The 20,708-nt window shown below is 42.2% G+C and overlaps 1 protein-coding gene across 1 annotated transcript in view; it reads left to right on the forward strand.

Moving 5' to 3' along the window:
* The first annotated feature begins 471 nt into the window (after positions 1-471).
* The window catches only part of sox5 (SRY-box transcription factor 5), a 77,581-nt gene continuing 57,344 nt past the window's right edge, over positions 472-20,708 (forward strand). Inside the window, exons 1-3 of the mRNA XM_083906914.1 lie at positions 472-586; positions 10,243-10,438; positions 18,045-18,267. Coding sequence (XP_083763040.1) covers positions 510-586; positions 10,243-10,438; positions 18,045-18,267 — 496 coding nt within the window. The 5' untranslated portion in view covers positions 472-509. The remainder of the gene's footprint in view (positions 587-10,242; positions 10,439-18,044; positions 18,268-20,708) is intronic.

Here is a 20,708-nt window from a genome sequence, read left to right on the forward strand (position 1 = left end):
AAGTGCATAAGGGCTTCCAGTGGTCTTCGACTGTGTCTACATGATCTGTGACAGTTGTCTGAGCATGTCAAAACCAACTGTGTGTGTGAGTGTGTGTCCGAGAGAGATGCAGTTGTGGAGGGGGGGGCAGCACTGCTGTGCATTTACACTCAGGGAGTGATGAGCCCGCTGGTCAAACTGCCCCTCCCCTCTGCTCGCTCTTTCCCTCTCTCACACTCGCACACACTCACACACACTGAATGGAATAGGAAGAGGCTGTGCTGCTGGCCCTTTAAGAGCTGAGCCTAGATCTCACAGCTTACAGCAAGAGAGGGAGAAGAGGAGGGACAGAGGCAGAGAAAGGGAGGGTGTGAGTCTGAAAGTGTGTGAGGAGAGAGAGAGAGAGAGAGAGAGAGAGAGTGAGAGAGAGAGAGAATCAGCAGTGTGTTAGAGAGGTTGAAGGATCACTTCTACCCCTTCTCGTCTTTGGGACACTAACCTTGTTCATCTGAGCATTGTGGGACTGTTTTATGTTGTTGTTGTCGAGAGAGACGGACCCTTACTCCAGCATGCTCACTGAGCCTGAGCTACCTCAGGAGTGTAACAGGTACGCAACCGCTTTCTCCCAACAACACACGCACACACACACACACACACACACACACACACACACTACATGATTTTTCACACACAGATGACAGAGACAGAGGACGGGACAGACATAGGGAGAAGAAGCCACTGGGACAGCAGGAGTAGGAAGTAGAAAAGCATGTGTGTTTGAGAAGAGAATACTCTCTCTGTCTGTGTGTGTGTTTACCATGTGAACTGTCTTGAAAGAGTTGGCAGAGTTGGAGTGTGTGTGTGTGTGTGTGAGGGAGACGGAGTCAGAGATGGTAAGAGTTGATGATTGACTGACTCTGTGCTTTTGGAAGAGATATCGTATACAAAAGCCGTGGCAAAGCGAGCTTTATAATCCTCTCACACTCTCTCTGCGTGTGTGTGAGTTTGTCCCTTCTGACCAAAGTTTCATGTTTATCCAATCCAATACGTCCACAGACAAACTGCTAAAAACAGTGTCCAAGCATGTGTTAAAGATAAAGACACACACTTTGTGTCTGTGTGTGCGTTCAAGTCAGAATGTGTGATCCTCTCATCATCTCCGCTGCTCACCACAACTTTATTTACTTCTGCTTTACCCTCTCAGCTATTTTAAGTTTCTTTCTGTAACAGCATTGTTAATGTCCTGTCAACAGGTCAAAAATACACGCAGAAATTTTTTCCCGTTTTATTTTTAAACACTGAAAAAAAGTACAAGACTAAACATAAAATTGGCATGTTTATACCGTGCCCTCCTGCGCAGCCTCTTTTGCAATTTGCTTATTTATTTTCAACTTAATCCAAATTCAATGCATGCAAAGCCTCATTAATCCTATTGTGTATCTGCATGTTGTTGTTTTTGTATGTTTATTTTTCTCGCCTTATGCTAATGTTAATCTCACTGTGCTCCTCTTATATTTGTGCGGGCCTGCGTCGTTTACAGGTGTGAACCATCTAACCTTTTCCCAAAACTAAACACAAGAGGCTTTCGCCTGTGGAATAATGTCTGTTTGATGCTGATGCCACTGCTGTGAATGGACAGATTATACCCAGTATTTTAATATTAACAATGTATTATATATATATATACAGTTTAGTATTTAATATACACTCAATCGTGCATACACTGGCACAAAATGGGACTTTGTTTTTGTGACAAACTGGGGGCCGGTCGGGTGAGTTAAGAGGAGGATTCCAGGGGGGGCCCCTTGAATTAAAAACACATTTAGATGTGGCAAAAATGTGTTTTTAATAAACCAGCAAAGTGGTCGAAGAGAGGAGAAAAAAGATAACAACAGCTAGTAGGAATTAAAAATTTAAAGGATTATAGAGAAAAGCAGAATATATGGAGATAAATGCAGGGATTACAATGACTTAGGAGGAGAGCGCTTAGAACTCTTGCTTTCCAGTAATACACTCCATCACTGTGGCTCTGTGTGTGTGTGTGTGTGTGTTTGTGTGTGTGCGCACACATTCATAGGTAGATGTATGCGTGTATGTGTGTGTCCGTGACTGAGCAAGAGAAGGGTATCTTCCAACTGGTGTGTGCGCTTCAGCCTCTGTGGTCGCGATGTTCTCGGTTCCTGCGTCTCTGTAAGTGCCCGCTCTTCTCCTCTACCCCGTACTGCTGCTTCTTCTTCTTCTCCTCACCACACTTCCTCTTCTTTTACTTTTCTACACTTATTCTCCTTTCCTCTTTTTTTTTTCTTTTAATCGTTCAATTGTAAGAATTCGATCACAGGCACTTTTAATTGCAAACGTCTGATGATGAAGAGTTTGGCAGAGTTTTAGGAGATTGCGAGTTTTAGTTTGTATGTGTTTATTTTGGAAGTGACAAGTGATTTAGTTTTATTTTCTTTTTCTTTTTTTATTTAACAGCAAAACCCTTCTGATTAGTTTTTGAACTTTTTGAATATTTTTGAAAAAGCTTCAAGATTATTTTATTTGTCATATTTTATGTTGTGTTTTTGAATAACAATTCCGCTTTTCATCATTTTAAAGTCTTTCATTTTTAGTGTTCTAAGCGCTCAGCTTAGTACCAAAATTTCCACTTAAAGCCCGAAATAGTGGAAACAGACTGCCTCTGCTAACACGGCCTCATCTGTTCACACAAATGGAACAGAAATATGCACATGGAGAGATGCACAGAAATCCAAAGCAATCAGAGCCCAGATGAAAAGACAGAGGGAAAGGAGACGTTTAACGGGGCTTTAACTGTGGCATTGGATGAAGTGATGAAGGGAAAGAAATAATGTGGTCAAACTGACACATTCATCACCGATGGAGAGAAGAAGGAATGGAAGAAGGAGAAGAATCATGGTTTCAGAAAAGTGAGAGTTCCACAGATGAGGGGGAGATGGGGGGTGGAGGAGGAGGAGAGAGGAAGAGGTCTGTGTCAATGTGGTGTTAAGACAGTGGTGGATTTTCACACCCCTCCATTTGTCTCTGTTTATTAGGGTGTGTGTGTGAGAGAGAGAGAGAGTTTGAAGTAGTGGCAGTTAACTTGTGTGTGTGTGTCCACACTTTGATCAGTTTAAACCGGACACACTTTTTAAAAATTTTATTTCATTGAGACCATTTTTTTCTGAACTTACACACAGTTTTTACATTAAAAAAAAAACATGACATATAATTCTCCGCTCGAGAGTTTTTATAAAGAACCGTTTGAACCTGTGTAGTACAGCCATTCAGCATTATTACTTCTTTAACATTTAAAACTTTAAATTGCTGTATTTATATAATCTTTATCAACTTATTTTTTCAGAGAAGTTCATGCTGTTGGTTATATATATATATATATAAAAAAAAAAAAAAACGTGTCAAATTTGAGCAAGCAGTGCTGGTTCCAGTGTTAGTGTCTCTATATTTCATTAAAATTGGTGAGATTCAAGTGGTGTGCGTTTGTGTGTGTGTGTGTGTGTGTGTGTGTGTGTGTGTGTGTGTGTGTGTGTGTGTGTGTTTGACGAAAGAGAGAATGTGTGCGTCTATAAAGGAGAGAGAGTGTAATTGAGTAGAGTGTCCGTGCTCCACAAACTAATGTGCCATTCTGCCCCTTTCTTCCCCTGTGGCCCTGTCCTGGCCTCCCTCTCCCTCTCACTCTCTCTCCCTCTTTCTCTCACCATTTCTCTCTCTCCACCTCTCGCTCGCTCACTCACTCCCTCGCCTTCACCCACACCACCACCACCTCGGACTGGAGGCCATTGTCTGGGCCATATTGTCTGTCCCCAGAGAGTCTTGATAACCGTGTCTCCATCCACGGAGCGAGAGGGGGCCAAGAAAGAAAGAACGATAGACAGAAAAATACCAGAGGAGAATGCTAACGCCAACCCCGCCTCCCCCTCCTCCTCCTTTCCACTTCCTCCCTTGTCTCAGCACACTCTCACTCGCTCCCCTCACCCCCTCCAGCTCTCCCCCACCATGACCTTCCTCTCTGGTGAGATCAGCTGACCCTTTATGATAGCCAGTATAAGATAGGGATGATGAATAATTGGCTTCATTTGTTGTTGTTGTCGTTGTTGTTTTTGTTGTGTAACCGTGGATACAGAGGAGTTGGGGTGAAAGAAAGAGAGAGTGATGGAGTGTTTTAAGTGACTGTAAAAGAAAAAAGGAAAAGTGTGTGAGGGAAAACAAAGGCAGACAGACAAGAGGTGTCCCCGCAGGCTAACTAGAATTTGGTCATATGACATGAGGTCACAGGGTAGGGGTCAGAGTTCAGGTGGAGGAATTGCATTGTCAACAGAGCAGGATTGTGTGTGTGTGTGTGTGTGTGTGCCTGTATTTATTCAGAATTTCACACTTTCACCATTTTGACTTCTCTCCCTTCTTCCATTTCTTCAGCTGTCCATCAATCTAGGCATTTTGTCCGACACTAATCTCTCTATGTTGTGCACTCTTGTGCTTACTCTGTCCTACTCACTCACTAACTAACACACACCTCTCCTACCATCCTTCCAGTCCACAATAGGAGTCGGTGTCTCAGAGCCTACTCCTACAGCACTACAATGAAACCTCTGTCTTTCCAGGTAGTGTGTGTGTGAGTGTGTGTGTTGGGGGGTTGTCAGAGGAAAAAGGAGGCGACCATTTGGACTAAGGTGGGAGAGTTTCAAAGCATAGGACGAAAGAAAGGGGACAGCTGGGAGTGTGTTTGTGTTTGTATTTGTCTGTTGTCATTTATGTGACAGAAAGAGCGTGTGTGTGTGTGTGTGTGTGTGCACGCTCGCCTGGTTTACAGGGCCAGGCCAAGTTGCTGACAGTGAGACAAATGTTGTGACTCCTTTATGGATTGCTTAACAAATGCAGCACAAATAGCACCCTGGCACAACAATGGAAAAACACTGTCTTTCGCTCAATAAACATTATGCAGTGTCTCCCCCTCGCAAAACACCAGGGGAGCAGGGTCAGTGTTCACCGGATGCACTTTTCCTCTCTCTCCGTCTGGCTTTTCTTTCCCCTCCTCCTTCTCCTCCTCCCTCAAAAACTCTCTCTTTCTGGTTCTTTTCTTTATTGTTTTCCATAGCAACACTCAAGATTTTCCCATGAACTTGATGATTACACTCCCCCCCCCAACCCCCCGATAGATAGATAGAAAAATGGATAGATGGACAGACCGATGGATTTTTTTCTCTCCTTCATCTTTACCTTACCCTTTCTTCCATGCTGAAATGTCAGTGATGATCACATCATCCAGTGACTCAGTGTTAAGACATAAATAATGTTTTTTAAGAAGGAGAAAAGCAGAAATAATGACAAGGAAAGTACATGGAGCCAGCCTTGGTGGTGACTAAAGCTTTCGGGTGGACAAATGGACGAGAGCTAGTTCCAGAGGCCACATGAGTTGGCCCTCGTCTTTTGCACCCACCCTTTTTTGCTCTCTCTTTGCACATGAACTTACATGAACACATGACTGTCCCCAGTGTGTGTGTGTGTTTGTGTGTGTGATTAACAGCAGTGACATTAGGTTGTGTGTTATTGCCTTTTGTGGTTAAGCTGGACAGGAAACACAGTTTGGGCTGTCGGCCGCCGATTTAAAGCACCTCACAGAGGATGCTTTGTCTGTGTGAGGCTGGTGAGTGTGTGTCTGTGTTTGTGTGCGTGTGTGTGTGTGTCTGTAAGGGTGTGTATGTATGTGACTTTGCGAGCCTATACAGATGGGAGCTGTGTTCATATTTTCTCCATGTTGCACACGGTTAACTCAAACAGAGAAAGTCGTCAAGAAAAATTCAACAGGCTTTTTTTAGTGACTCTATGAAGCAGAAAATGTCTTAATTTACAATATTATGGCATACATTCACTTTTAAAACCTGATGTTAATTTGTTTTTAAAATAGAATTTAAAAAGTATTTTTTAATGCTTAACAAAGAATAAAAACTTGTCATGCTTAGGACGTAATGTAAGAGGGAATGACATTCACTCCCTTCTCCAGGTCACACTTTCCTTCCTACCCCCTCTTCTGTGTCGCTGCTTTATTCTTCCCACTGTTTAAAAGGACAGCCTATATATAGATATTAGGCAATATACTTAATAGTTTGCTCAGAGAAGAAGGGATGGGAGGGAGGGAGGGAAGTGATGGATGGATGAATGGAGCGACATTCTTACAAACAGCTGATTGCGTGAAGAGGGAACAGTCAGTAAGACAACACCGGGGGAAAGAGAGGCAGAAAGACAGAGCGTGGAAAAGAGCAGGAGCCACAGAGACGATATTAAAATAAGTTCAAGAGTGTGTGTGTGACAGAGAGATAGAGACAAAAAGAGAAAAGGAAATTGTTTTGAAAGCTGAGAGTAGCAACCGGTGGAGAAAAAAAAGAAGCATTGGCAATAAAGCGAGTGATGGCATGACACGAGGGGGAAACATTTGTTTAAATTCCCGCCTGAGGTGTCATACAGATGTAAATGTTGCAGTCGGCTGCTCTGAGGCAAAAACACCCTGGGCACCTTATCTAAAAGGCACATTCCGCTCAACTATTTTGATATGCCCTTCCATTCCCTCAGAACAATTTCAAAGATAACTCGCATTTCCAGGCAAATAGACCTACACCTGAGTGACAGGCGCACACCACGCAGTCACAGGGAAAAAAAAACGGCACTTTGACTCTTGGCAGCACTTTGGAATTAGCCAATGTGCTTATTTTTTTAACTGTAGACGGCTGATCCTACTGACTGTGCAGAGCACATTTGCGATGTGAAATAATAGGTTGTAATTTAAAGACGGACTGCGCACAAGCGTGCACTCGCGCTCATATGCACACACACACACACACACATACACAGAAGTGTGCACAGTTTGTTTGGAATTCTCCAGAGGAAGGCTCCCACACTCCCTGAAAGCTTGTTCTGAGTAGAGGAGTTAACAAGAGCAGTTAGCAGCATGATTATGTTAGCAGTCAGACACACAGAGCCGTGTGTGTGTGATAGCCTGTGACATTTCTGCGATGGCTGCTTTGTCTTTCCCTCACTTCTCATTGAAGTAGAAACAAATCTTTGCCCCCATTTTCTTTAATTAATTTGATGTGTGTATTTAATTTAAAAAAAAAAAAATACATTGTGCATGTGTGAGCTCCCGCCCTCGCGTGTTCATGAGCTGTCTGCCTGTATTTAAACGTTGCTTACATGTGCATAAGCTTGGCGTGCTAACATGAAATGGGCACGTTGATTACAGTAAGCAGCGGCCAGGAGATGTCACCAACCATAAACTGAGATTATTCTACCCGTTAATGGACGTCCGTCACAGTACGATTAGTGACTTACTAGCAGTGGACATATGTGATATGAGAGGGACTTAGTTGAGGAGCCGCTAATCATCAAAAAGCTAAGGGGAAGTGGTGCTCTAATCTCAGCTTAGAGCTCTCACCGTGTGCATAGTTGTGTATTCGTGTAGTTTCGGCAACAGAAAATGAGAGGATGAGGGGTTGGGAAAAAACGAACAACTAATGATAATTAAGTTTCTTTGGAGTCTACTTATAATGATTAGTAAATTAAAAAGTACACCGCATTATTTTTTTCAGAAGTGTGCTGTCAATTTAAAAGGCTGTGCTGTTAAATACAAAGGGCCGGCAATATGAATTCAGCGTGTGTTAAAGTTGGTCCGTTGTGGCTTGCTGAATTTATAAACACAGGCAAAATTATGCAAATATTTTATAATTATGACCTGGATGCTGGGGCTTATTTATCAACCTTCTAAAACCCCCATATTTTTTTAAATCTTTTAATCTCATCGTTCCTCACATTCAAATGTCTTCCTCCAGGTCTCTCCCGTCACAACAGCCCTGCCAAACTTTGAATAAAGTAGCCAGCGTAACCTGCACACCCGCCGTGCTCAATTGTATAGTAATTCAACTTCAAAGGTGACTGTAGGGAGAAAGGGTTTTTATAGCTTGAGAGGAGCTGTTAAAGGCCTCTCCATTCATAGACACCCACCTCCGAGGAAGTAGTAGAGTTAGGGGGTTGGACGGGTGTCGAGAGGAGAGGAGGGAGAGGATGATGATGATGAGGAACAAGAAACAAAATGTTTGAATTTGTTTCTACAGTAGACAACACAGCCCGGCTGTTTTGGATATCTGTGTTGTTTCCTGTGTTAATGTGTAACTTCTTTTGTCTGTGGAAGCTTCTGTTCCTAAATGATAGACAATAAAATAAAATAAAATAAGTTTTCTGATATGTTTCTGTAGCTGAGCCGAAGTTGTGCTTAAGTGAGATGAGATTTCAAAGCCGATCTCAGGCACGATGGCTTTAGATGGAGGTGTGTACACGACGAACACGAGACTTATGACACTAGTGAATTTCAGTTTTAATATCAGTTTTATTTAATGACAGCAATATGCAGTCTTATCTCTGAAGTGTTTTGTCATTGAAAGTAATATACGGGCTTTACTGGTCATTTATGGCTTTAGTTTTGCTGAGTCTGCCCACTTAAGAGGAACAGATAAAGACATCAACTGCAGATATATATATAGGCACCTTGTTGACTTCTAGAAATGTGGTTGAGTATGCACTATGCATTCTGTCGAACATTAAAACACTCATTCTGACTTGTTCACTGCTGAGAGCTGAAAACACAGTCCGTAGAATTGTCAACTCATAGTTTTGCAAACTTGTCTAAAAACTTTATGAACTCTTAAGTGGTGATTTCTCCATTTTCTGATTCTACTTCATGTTTTCAAAAACATTTGATGTGTTTCTGAAAGCAGGCTTTTTGGAGAAATGAGCACATGATAACACGTCTTTGGAAACTTGTTTGAACAAACAATTTAAGATTCAATTACACTGGTAAAGTTGAGAGTTTTACAGTATAACTGATTTTGGGCTTAACCTTAACTGTGATTTAAAAAGGCATGTTTTTACTTATTAATTTATTCCTGCATGGTCCTTTTCTCCGTCCCCTCCAGTAAGCAGCACTCAATATTGTTTGCCTTCCCACTTTCATAAGGTAAATAAGCATTAAATTAGTGGCAGAGCTTGTCGTAGGAACAATACCAGATGTACAGTCCTAAGGAAATCCAATAGAGTCAAGAGGGTAATCAGTTTACTGGAGACAAGCAGGGACAGAGGGGAAGAATTTAAGAGAGAGGCTAGAAAGAGAGAGAGCTGCACATACACACAATTATTATTGGATGGAGAATGAAGACATGATAATGTCAGTCTTGGTTAAAGAAAAAGATGACTAAAAAACTTGTTACATCAAAGAAAATATCGAATTGAAGCTTTTATGAGTTATATCCCTGATGCTTTTCTCTTGTTTTAAGCTGCTTTTCATCACAAATAACCTTCCCTTTAGTTGCCACTGTCCTCACCATGCGTCCATCTCTGTGCGAGTGTTAGCAGACTATTACCCAGGGTCATAGTCACAGTGGCTTCAAGGCTGACAAGTGCATCTGAAAGCCTTCAGGAGACGCTGAGAACCACGTTAAATTCTATTATTGCCACGTAGTCACTACATGCCTGTTCAGCTGAAGGACTGGGGAGGCGAATTTACCGTGTGAGTGATGGAGTTCACCTAATAGATGTGGTTTTTATATCCTTGCCTTCTTTTTAGGGGAACAAAGCCACGGCAACAAATGTAAACAAAAGGGCCTTCATGTTGCTTGCTATTTCCCTCCTGTTCCTTTCTTGTCCACAGGTTTTCATGGACATATAATTGTCCCTGTTCATGCTGCTGTGTCTCTCTCTCTCTCTGAAAGCTCATTGTCAAGACATGGTCATTTCCTCCACAATGCCAGTGCAAGCAAGGTTCCCTTCGCAGTAATGCCCCCCCCCCCCCTTTGAAAATGTGAACATTGAACGGCCTCCATGGTAAACATACTGCAAGACCTTAGAGTGTGTTTGAAGGTCTGCCAAGGAGCCGAGTGCTCACAGACCAACTGAAGGGGATATTGTGTTGAGCACTGTGAGGGCGCTACTGTCTGAATACACACATTAAAATCAAACCCATAGAACGAGCATGATAAAGAATTGTGAATAGGATTTGGTGAGTACCTGCTGGAAGGACTTAGAGATATTTTTTTCACAGTTAACACATGGAGTTGGACCAGACTATCCAGGAAGTGGCTTCATATGACTCCAGTTTTCTACTGTATATCTTATGTCATCCTCAGGATTTTTGCTCATTCTAACTCCTGTCTTCCCTCTCTCTTTCTGTCTTTCTGTCTCCCTTCTCCTCCTTCTTTTTTCCAGGATGTCTTCCAAGCGACCAGCCTCTCCATATGGGGGGACAGATGGAGAGGTAACCATGGCAACCAGCAGACAGCGAGTGGAGGATGAGGAGAGTGAGGGACTGAGCAGTGTCATCCACCTCCCCCTGGCCTCCTACTGCAGCAAGGTGTCCCCTCGCTCGCCCCCCAACCGCATCTTGGACAGCCCCCCCAACATGGTGAGGATTGCCACCACTTTATTGCTCGATCTGGCTCACTGGTTCTGTGGGTGAAACCTACCTTTGGGTGACTGTGTTCTTCAGCACTTACTCTGGATTATGCATGTCAACATGTGCAATGCTGAGATGACATTGTCCTCAGGACGTTTGCTGTAGCTTGTGGCGTTGCTTTTAAATACAGCTGGGTTTTCACATTTGGATAGGTCACACAAAAGCATATATATATATATATATATATATATATATATATATATATATATATATATAAATATATACAGTCACATCATTAAAAGTTACATAACCCAGGCAAGTAATAAAAGCTTTGTTTTATCTGATGCTTACTGATAATATACTGCCATAAAATCTATACTGAGAAAAGATTGAAAACAAAACACTCCTTACAACTCGACAATTAAAAGTTGTTGTGCACAGTAATCCAGGATTATCTGATTTACAGATATATTGCAAACGAGAGTCTCTTATTATACTGTATATAGACTATGTGCAGAGGTATAATATCAAATTATACCCCCCAAAGTATTAAAAGGAAACTATAATAAATATAGTACTGTAATATATTATTATTATTATTATTATTATTATTATTATTATTATTATTATTATCATTATTATCATTATTATTAATTAAAAATCACCTTTCTGTGTTGCTGCTGTAATTTTTGGTCTCTTCAACAAATCTACCATTCATCATATAAAACTAGTTTTTTTTCTCTTCTTGATAAACATAGTATAATACTTGATACTATAGTATAATATAGTACAATGACATCTTAAAGTCCTGGTCACTGGCTACTTGGCTTTCAACTCTCTTCCTCCATTGGCTCCCTGCCTTTGGCTTTGTATCCTGTGAGGTCGTTTGCCCGTGTGTGTGTGTGTGTGTGTGTGTGTGTGTTTGAGAGTTTTCACATTGAAAGTGACCCCCCTGCCAGGCCACAGACACTAGATCAGATTATGTTCAGGATAATCCTGACCCCTTCAGCCTAACAGAAGGGAAAGTCAGTGGTGTAATCAAAGTGCGCCCGTGTGACTGAAAATCACAACCTAAGTTTTTGTGGATGTACTCTACTAGAAATTACTACATTTGACAGTGTTTATTTGTCATCTTCTGAAATGGGTAAATAATGTCATTTCAGTCACATTTTCTTTTCCTTTTACAGAGAAATAAAAAGAAATGTTTATTGGAAACTAAATGATTACATATACAGTCTGGATCACTTTGATTTCTCTTATATTGACTTAAGAGTTACCTTTAAGGTCCTCAACACAAAAAGCTGCACACATCTCAGCAGTGAGGAAACAAAGTATACAGACATTTATTTAGTGATTCATGATAGAAATGAAAAGAGTCAGATTTCTAAAGACGCAGAAATTGACTTTCTCTCTGTGAGTGAAAAGCGGTTCGGCACTGAGAGCTCGAGGTTATTGTTTTTTTTTTTTTTTATTTTGTATTGGCAAAAAAAAAAAAAAAAATGAAGGTTCAAGGCTACTCTTTGGGAGCACACATGTTTTCGCTTTTATGTGCGCTCCACCAGCCGTTTGCCTTGAGCTGATGCACATTTGCGTGACTGCAAAATGTGAGCCGTTGCAGTGAGTCACTTCATCTTTGGATGAAGTGTGACATTGTTGGTGATGCTGAATGTATGCGGCTCTGTTTTTGTAAGTGCTTTTGTGTGTGCGCACGTGTGTTCGTACAGTCGCATCTCCCATATGATGCACTGTAAACAATAGTGTAGACCCTGCTCTGTGATCTGTGCGTGTGGAGTTCTTATTTGATTGTCGGCCGAACGTAAAATTGACTGTCCACCATAACAAAAATATGTTTCACCTTTTCGAGCCGTGTGTGTTTTTTTTTCTCCCAGCCTGTCTTTGCTTCGTGTGTGTGTGTGTTTGGGTGTCTGTGCGTCACCCTGAGCCCTTACCTTGATACACACCTTGTCACAGCAGCATTCTGATAACGACTGGCGACCTTTCCCCCCAAACTGATGATAAAACAATGAAGCAGTGCTTAGGAGCTGTAATGGAAAGCTAATTCTGTAATTAGCCCACTGATTAGCCTGCAGGCTCCTCCCACGATGGACTCTGCATGTGTGGCATGTGCCAACTGTAAACCAAAGTCCTGGGGCCGCGAGGGAGCACACACACACACACACACACACACACACAAACATGTGCAAAGTGATACATACAGCAGGTTATCTGTTGCTGTTAAGGACAGTGATTAGATTATCTCTGATATCATTTAGATATATTTATCCTTTATATCTGCACTATAAAAGACAAAACATTCACAGTCATTACTATCATTAATACTTCAGTACAGATGTTTTTGCTGCACTGTGGGTTACAATGAAATTCACCATTCCAGTCGTGAAAGATGTGTGTGTGTGGTATGGGCTTGGGCTTATCCCACTGCCTATTTGGCATGTTGTAAGATGTGTGTTAAGTTTTTCAATCCCCTTGCAGCTGACAGTCAGTGGGGGTAGTGGATGAAGTAAAGTAAAAAGAGAGATGGGGGGGGGGGGGATTTACAGCGAGGCGGGGGTGTCAGTAGTAGTGGGGCGTTGGGGGTCTCTCTCTCTCACTCTCTCTATCTCCCAGGGCAATTGTTGTGAAGTGATAGGGGGAAGTAAATGGCTCATTGGTGATAGGTTGACTTAGAAGTGAGGCAGTGGAGGGAGAGTGAGGGTGTTGGGTGTTGGGGGGGGGGGGGGATTACAGCTTTATCTTGTCATAGTAAATTAACACGGCGGCGGAGAAGTGCTCAGCTACACACTGACCTCTTCATCCCGCCCGCCTCGCCTGCCTGCTCAGCTTTGGCCCAGCCGCTTTACCTGTCTGCTGCAGCTGCACAGCTACACATGCACGCCCGCACACCAACTCACACACACACACGCGTTTGTTTAAAGCCTGAAATGTGTTGAATTATTCACTCTTTAAAATTTTTGTTTTTGTGCTCTGTATAGGAATAGTGGTCGCTCATACAGTAATGGTTTGCAAATGACTGTAGTTTAGCTAAAAGGGGTGTTTCACTAAATGCGAAGTTCTTGCCGTGCAGCTTGGCTCAGTTCAAATGGCTGATGGGAAAGATTTTAGCAGCTTTTTAGTTGAGGTCAGCCATCAACACAACCAATCCACAATGCACCTGCAGTTATTAAAGGATACATTTTTAACTATGTCACAGAAACAAAATCTACATCCCCCACAAAACACAACATAATAACATTTTAAACCATAGTGCATGCTCGAATGTTTGTTTCCCAATATCTTTCTTACTTGACTGCATTTGTTTAGGTCTTTCATATTTGTGTTTTTGCAGCTTCTCGCAGAAAAAAAAATGTTTTCACATCAGGCAGAGGCAAGCATCTTCTTTTATGAACGTGTTAAAGGACAAACACTAATTATTTCAATAACAGGCAAGATGCACGTGAAGGCAATACGAAAGCATAAAGGCATTATGTCTTCATTTTCCACAGGCCTTCTCATTCCTTCTTTTTGTATAATTTGTATGTGTGACTTTGTGTGTGTGTGTGTGTGTGTGTGTGTGCGTATGTGCTCATGAATTTGACAGATTTAACACAGTCATTGAGCAGTCTTGAGACACAGTGGTCACACTTAATTTCTCATGCCAGTGATGCACTAATTAATCAACACACGCTTTCCTGTCAACAGAGAAGGGTGTGGTAAAATTTACTGGCATGCATTTTAACCAAACTGCTATTTAAAATACAGAAAATACAGCTGTGTGTTTTTAGATAAGGAAAGGAAAAGGGTGTAATTCCTAGACAATATAAGTAGATGTTTAGGACATTAGGAACCCTTAAACAACACAGCAGCAATTATTAGATTATTAAATAACTGAACAGAAGTTTCAAGTCAAAACTCACAATCTGAGTTTTACTATGGCGTGTAAATGGATTTGTGTCTGTGCGTGTGTGTATTTGGCAGTGTGCTAGAGGTGTGTTAAGTATATGTCATGAAGATTGGCAGCAATGGCGTGGAGTTAAGTCTTTGCTTCCCTGCAGGGGTGATCAGTGTCATCCTTTTGGTGTGTACGTGTGTATGTATTTTAGCTTAGCAACTGTTCCCTGTTCTTCCCACTGCCACCTTGTCCATGCCTCGATCCACGACGACACACAAGTGTCAGATATTGTTTTTTTTGCCCTTACACCTTGCACAGTCTAAGAGCAGGACTAGAGCACTAGAGGGAGAAAGAGGGTTTTTTCTGTTGGGCAATAGAGGAGGAGGAAGGGAAGAAGACGGAGGAATAAAAAAAAGAAAGAACTGCAGCATCTGTGCTGGCTGTAGGAAGAAAATTGTGTTTTGAATTTTTTTTCACTCTCTTTTTCTGGCAAGAGTTAAGTGTTTTTAAACCAACATCCCCTCACAGATGAGCTTAAGAAGACAAAAGTTGTTTAATTCGGTTCCATTGCAGAGGCAGTAAAAGGATAAAGAGAGTAAGGCGCAATTTTTACTTTGTTCCAGTCATTTGGAAGAGAATTGACATCTGCAAACTAAAGGCAGAACCGCCCACACTGCCAGCCTGCCACATCTAGTACATATAAATACATGCATGCAGGGACTCACACATTTGTACACACACCTACAGGCTATGTACACTCACAGTGGCACACATATATGCACAGAAATGGCAGAGACCTGCTCAGGGAGGAGGGCATGAACGTATCCAGAGTATGCAGAGTTTGTGTTTGTACTTATGAATAAATGCATTTTGATGAGAAAAGTTTTCCAGCCAGTTTTAGTGCAGGAGCAACCAGACATGTCTCTGCGCACACGTCAGTTGAGTGACACCAGTTTACAGTCGAGAGCCTGTCTTTAGTCTGGTTTCTTGATCCTTCTGCCCTGGACTTGCAAATCGCCAGCAAGGCACATGGATTACATGTTGGGACGTTGATCGGGGGGGAATAATAATCATAACTCCATTTAAGTTGCCTTTGGGATAAGGCTGTCTGTGAGACTTCACACATAAATGATGTCATGGGCCCTAATGTACCAGGTCTTTGAAGAAGCCACGGCTCTCTGCTAATTCCCTTTGATTGGGAAATGACCTTCATTGTTGGATGCGATGTGATGACATCTCCCTGGCAGCTGTTTGACAGAGAAGAAAGATCCGAAACCTCCCCACCCCCCCAACTCCACCAGCCTTCCCACCTCCCCTCTCCATCTTCCTCCCATATTCTTGTTCTGTTTGTTTTGTTTGCGCGACATCTTTCTCAAAAGAAAGAGTGTGGTTGTTTTAAGTAGGCGCTGGATTAGATAAATGGGATGTGACAGGTGTGACCGCTGCCTTCCAGATGCCTGCCTTCCTCTCTCTCTTTATTTCTGTATCTCTCCGTCAACTCGCTCTCACTTCTTTCCTCTAATTACATTGCCCCTGTCTCTCTCTTTTTTTTTATCCGTCTGTCTGTCTTTGAGTTCTACCTGCTCACACTCTGTCTCTCTTTCTCTATAACATATGCATGTCGTGCCAGAGCTGATGCAACTTGTAATCATAAAGCCGCTCATTTGAAGTCGTAATTTCCCTAATATGAAGAACAGGAGAGGGTAAAAGAAGAAAGGAAGACAGGGGAAGGCCAAGCTGTGAGTTGGTAGAGGAGAAAAGTGAGCGCTTTAAGATCACAGGACACTCTTCTAGTGCCACTCAGCCCTCCAGCTGGTGAGTTTGCAGTCTCAGCATCAACTGACTGAAGCCTCATTGCCCTATCATGCAGTGAATGTACAACTGCTCCAGCCGTGTCATCACTGTCACACTCTGTCCCTCTATTACAATGCGTGTGCAGGAGAAGTGCAAGAAGAGAATTTGTGAATTATTGAGCGAGAGCCGACTTCTCCAGAGTGTGGAAATACTCAAACCTGAGAAGAGAGAAAGTCAGTGAAGTGCAGAAAACGCCAAGTGATCACAGTCTTCTACCTAACAATGAAAGCATTGTCAATATTAAACGCCTCTGTGTGACTTTATTCTGTCAGTTAAGCACGGTGGAATGATTTGAGACCTTGTTTAGAGGAGTTTTTAGCTGAAGTGGTCATTTTGATGAAAATATTGCGTGACCCACTGAATAGAAAAGAAACTAAAGTTATCTGGGGACTTCACTATGAACTGTGATCCAAGTTCCACTTCCACCAGCAGCCTTTGAGTTAATGATTAGAATACCATCCTCATCCTTTAATACGCCATAATATCATTCATACAAATGGAATGTGCCACAGTATTCCTGCCTCTCACATACACACACACACACACACACACACACACACACACACACACACACACACAGAGGTACTGTATATGTGTGGTGCTGTCCCAGGTGGTGTGTTCCATACTGTAGCCAGATTAGCCAAAGATTAACCCTGTGGACCATTGACCCTCATGCCTGCAAAGGGCTGAATTAACAGACTGGCTGGCTGGTTGATTTACTGACTCACTTATTTCTGTAATTAAATGGCAACGTGCGCAAACACTTCAACGCATATGCTTGGGCAAGTGTTGCCATACATATTTGTATGTCTGTCGATGCATTCAGAACATTTGGTGCTCATCTAACATGTACGTGGACAAAGGCTGCTCACCCTGCCTTCCCTCTCTGCGTCACTGTTAATTCAGCCGTCAAAGACTTAAGATGCTCAAAGTTGCTGACACACACTTCCTGAGATTTGTTTTTATTCTTTTGTCGTTTTGTTTGTTTTCTGTCCTCTTAAATCCTTTACGCAACTTTACTCAAAGACAAACATTTGTATCAAAATGTTCGGCCAAAATAAAAACCAACTGACCAAACAAAAAATTGGTCAATAAAAAAAGTTTAACAAACTTTTACAATGAGTCACAAACTGCTGTCATACATACCGTACATAACTCTGTACAGTTTAGGCCCAAACCATTTTGTTTTCAAAAAGTTAAACATTATCAAACATCTTATAGTTTATAGTCCATAATAAAACAGGATAGTTATTCATCATAACAGCTGGGCAAAAGCCAACAAAATGATGTTTTGTTTGCGAGACTGATTTCTAGTCATTGTGATTTACCCGTGTTTTCCTTCAAATGTTTATGGAAATGTTTTGACACTGCTCCAAAGCTTTGTTCCTTGAAAAGGGATCTGGGTTTTTTTGTATGCAGTTTCATCTAAAGCATTAATTGTTACGAATCCTAGGACAAAAATTGCACACAACTGCAACTTGGGTTCAGCGGCGTTGGACGTCCTTCAGAGGCGAGCTGTCAAAGACTTTGTAATGTAGAGATAGCCTGACTCTACGAGTGTGCCGAGTCTTTTGCTGTTGTTTGATGTGTTTGTTCTGTCAAGTACCTCCAAGTCAGTCAAATGCAGATTCCAGAGAATGTGATAGGAAAAAAGAGAAGTAAACTTGAGAAACTTGAGAAAACTGGCTAGTGATGAAAGTTATTTGCATTGAGTTAAGGCAAGGGGAGAATAAAAGGGAGCAAGAGAAGGAAGGAAGATAATGATATGGGTAATCAGTGGGTGTATGCCAGCTCCTCCCCCACTGAGTCTTAACTTTTTCTTATTTTTGTCATGAAACTTTCCTTACCTTGCCTCTACTCTCCTCCCTTCAGGACCAGGACGGCATTAAGGGCAACTCTCTGAGTCCTTACCCCCAACACAATTCTACCTCACCAGGCAAAGAGGACGGTGGAGGCGGGGGACGGCCCGGCAGTGACGGGGGCTTGGCCACAGGCACTCTGGGCACCCCCGAGAGACGCAAGGGCAGCCTGGCAGATGTGGTGGACACACTGAAACAACGCAAGATGGAGGAGCTGATCAAGAATGAGCCAGAAGGTCAGTGATGAAAGAGGATGCTTGTGCCGGCCAGATGTGTGATCTGCAACTCCCTGCCATCTCTCTGGCTCTGTGTTGCTTTTTTATCACATTCTCTTGTCCTTGCTCTCGTCTTCCTTTCTTTCTGTCTTGTTTTCTCTATGGCTCTCTCACTGTCTCTCTGTTATGAACCCACACACATTCAGATTAGAGGCTAGCCTTTGTTTTTCCAGCACACAGACAAATAGCATTTTGGGCCTATTGTGCACCAAGCGTTGCATAATTATTACCACCTGACAAATACGATATGCGTATGCATACATGTGTACTGTGTAATGTACAATTGAGCGTGTTCAAGGTCTGAAATCAAACTTAAATATTCTAACAACTCAACTAATGTTCAATTTCAAGGAGGGTACCTGTACATGATCATTTCTTATATCTTAATTTCAGAGGATTATACGTAACCTGGCGCTCTTCTTTGATAAATAGCCTCTCAGTCCTTGGATAAAGACCTCACACACTGTTGAGGAAGCAAACCCAGATTTATGTGCCCAAGGCTACATAGATTAGCTTGATAACCCCCCACATTTAATGCTCAAATTTAGCCCTGGGCTAGCAGTTGGATTCAGGAAAAGATACAGAATCAGCCCATGGCCAAGTCTTTTTTCTTTTTAATTTTTTAAACTTTTATAAATGTGAGCTCAAGCCACTTTGAAACACATGGTAGTGATAATCTGATAAGGGGATCACCAACAGGTGCCATTCAGTAATAAGATAGGATAATATGCTGTAAATAATGTGGTGCTTTATTGGTGGAGAAATATTTTGAGTGCACATCAGTGACAGTATGACAACAAGTCCCTGAAACTGGTAGCACTCTAATGCCTTTAAGAGCACTTAGGCTAAGATTGAGTGATGGTTTTGGTATGACTACAGAACCCAGTCTGCACAAACTGTATTTTTCAACTGACCCTATTTAATGTAATTTGATCTGTTACACTTGACGTAAAGACACACAAAGATACTAAGACCTTATTTAATTAATGTAGTCAAACTGAATAGACCATCTTTAAAAAGGACACTTAGACTGGCAGCAGCATTGTATGCATTATATACACTTCTGTAAATGGATTCTGACCTTTCCCAGCTCTTTCAGTTGTTAAAACACCCTCTAGCTTCTCATGTGCACTTCCACAATTAACCTATAGACTCTAAATCCTCCATCTTTGTGAACTGTATGCAGCCTAAACAACTCTGCGCTCACAAGGTGGAAGAATAGTGTACAAATATGTTCAAATCTTTTTTTAAAGAGTAGATGCACACAAGTACTCTGTGTGTCTTTGTGTTTCCCAGGCTTCCATTTCAAGCTGTGATGTGCTAACATTATTTGAAGTCTTTTCTGTAAGGCTCTGAAAGCTGTAGAGACTGCTGGTCAGCTCTCGCTGTCTGATTGTTTTTATTCCAGTCGATACAGAAGCCTGTTGTGGCACATTTGACAAAAAGGAACACAGAAGGACAGAAAGAAGAAAGAAAGTAAGGAAGACAAAAGGCTGGGCACCTTGTTGATCTGCACTGTTTTGGGTTTTTTTTTTTTTACTGCTTAAATGGACCTCATGAACCTGCTGCACATGGGGAAAAAAAATGGATCTTTATGAGCCAGTCAGTGCAAAGAGAGCACAATGAGGAGAAGAAAAAGACAGAAGGAATAAGGGAAAGAGAGAAAAAGCAACGTCTTCACAGAGCCCATTAGCAGAGTGCCACAGTGGTGCGGCATCCAAACCTACCCCAAGCATTATCTGCTCTACGTTTAAATGAAACGCGACAACAAAAGGCCCCAGCGCCTCCAGACCCAGCACGTGCACGCGCGCGCACACACACACACACACACACACACACACACACACACAAGCACTCACACACACAAACCCTGGCCAGGGGAGAGAAAGGAAGACAGAAAAGACAGGAAAGGAAGAAAGGGGTAGCTGAGAAAAGATGAAAAGAAGCTGAAGAGAGAGCTGGATGGGGATTGGGGGGTTGGGGGGGGAGACAAGGGGCTGTATTGAACGCAAGATAGAAATCCCTTATCTGTGCCCGGCTACCTATTGTTTGGCTGTGTGGCTCAGAAAGGCCATTAGCAGCAAACAGCAGGTTGGGATGAAAATTTAATGAAGGCTTTAATCATTATGAAAGGCCTGGAATATTACTGCTCTCTCCCTCTCTTTTGCTCTCTCTCTTTCTCTCTCACTGTCTCTCTCTCTGTGTGTGTGTGTGCGTGTGCGTATGTGTATGTGCGTATGTGTGTGTGTGTGTGTGCGTGTGTGTGCGTATGTGTGTGTGCGTATGTGTGTGTGCGTATGTGTGTGTGCGTATGTGTGTGTATTTCTGTCTCTTACACACTTGCTTCCAGTCAGATCAATGACAGACACACACAAGCATATTTAGAGTGGAGAAACATTAAC

This window comes from Microchirus variegatus, assembly GCF_963457635.1.
Source record: "Microchirus variegatus genome assembly, chromosome: 20".
NCBI classification, from domain to species: Eukaryota; Metazoa; Chordata; class Actinopteri; order Pleuronectiformes; family Soleidae; genus Microchirus; species Microchirus variegatus.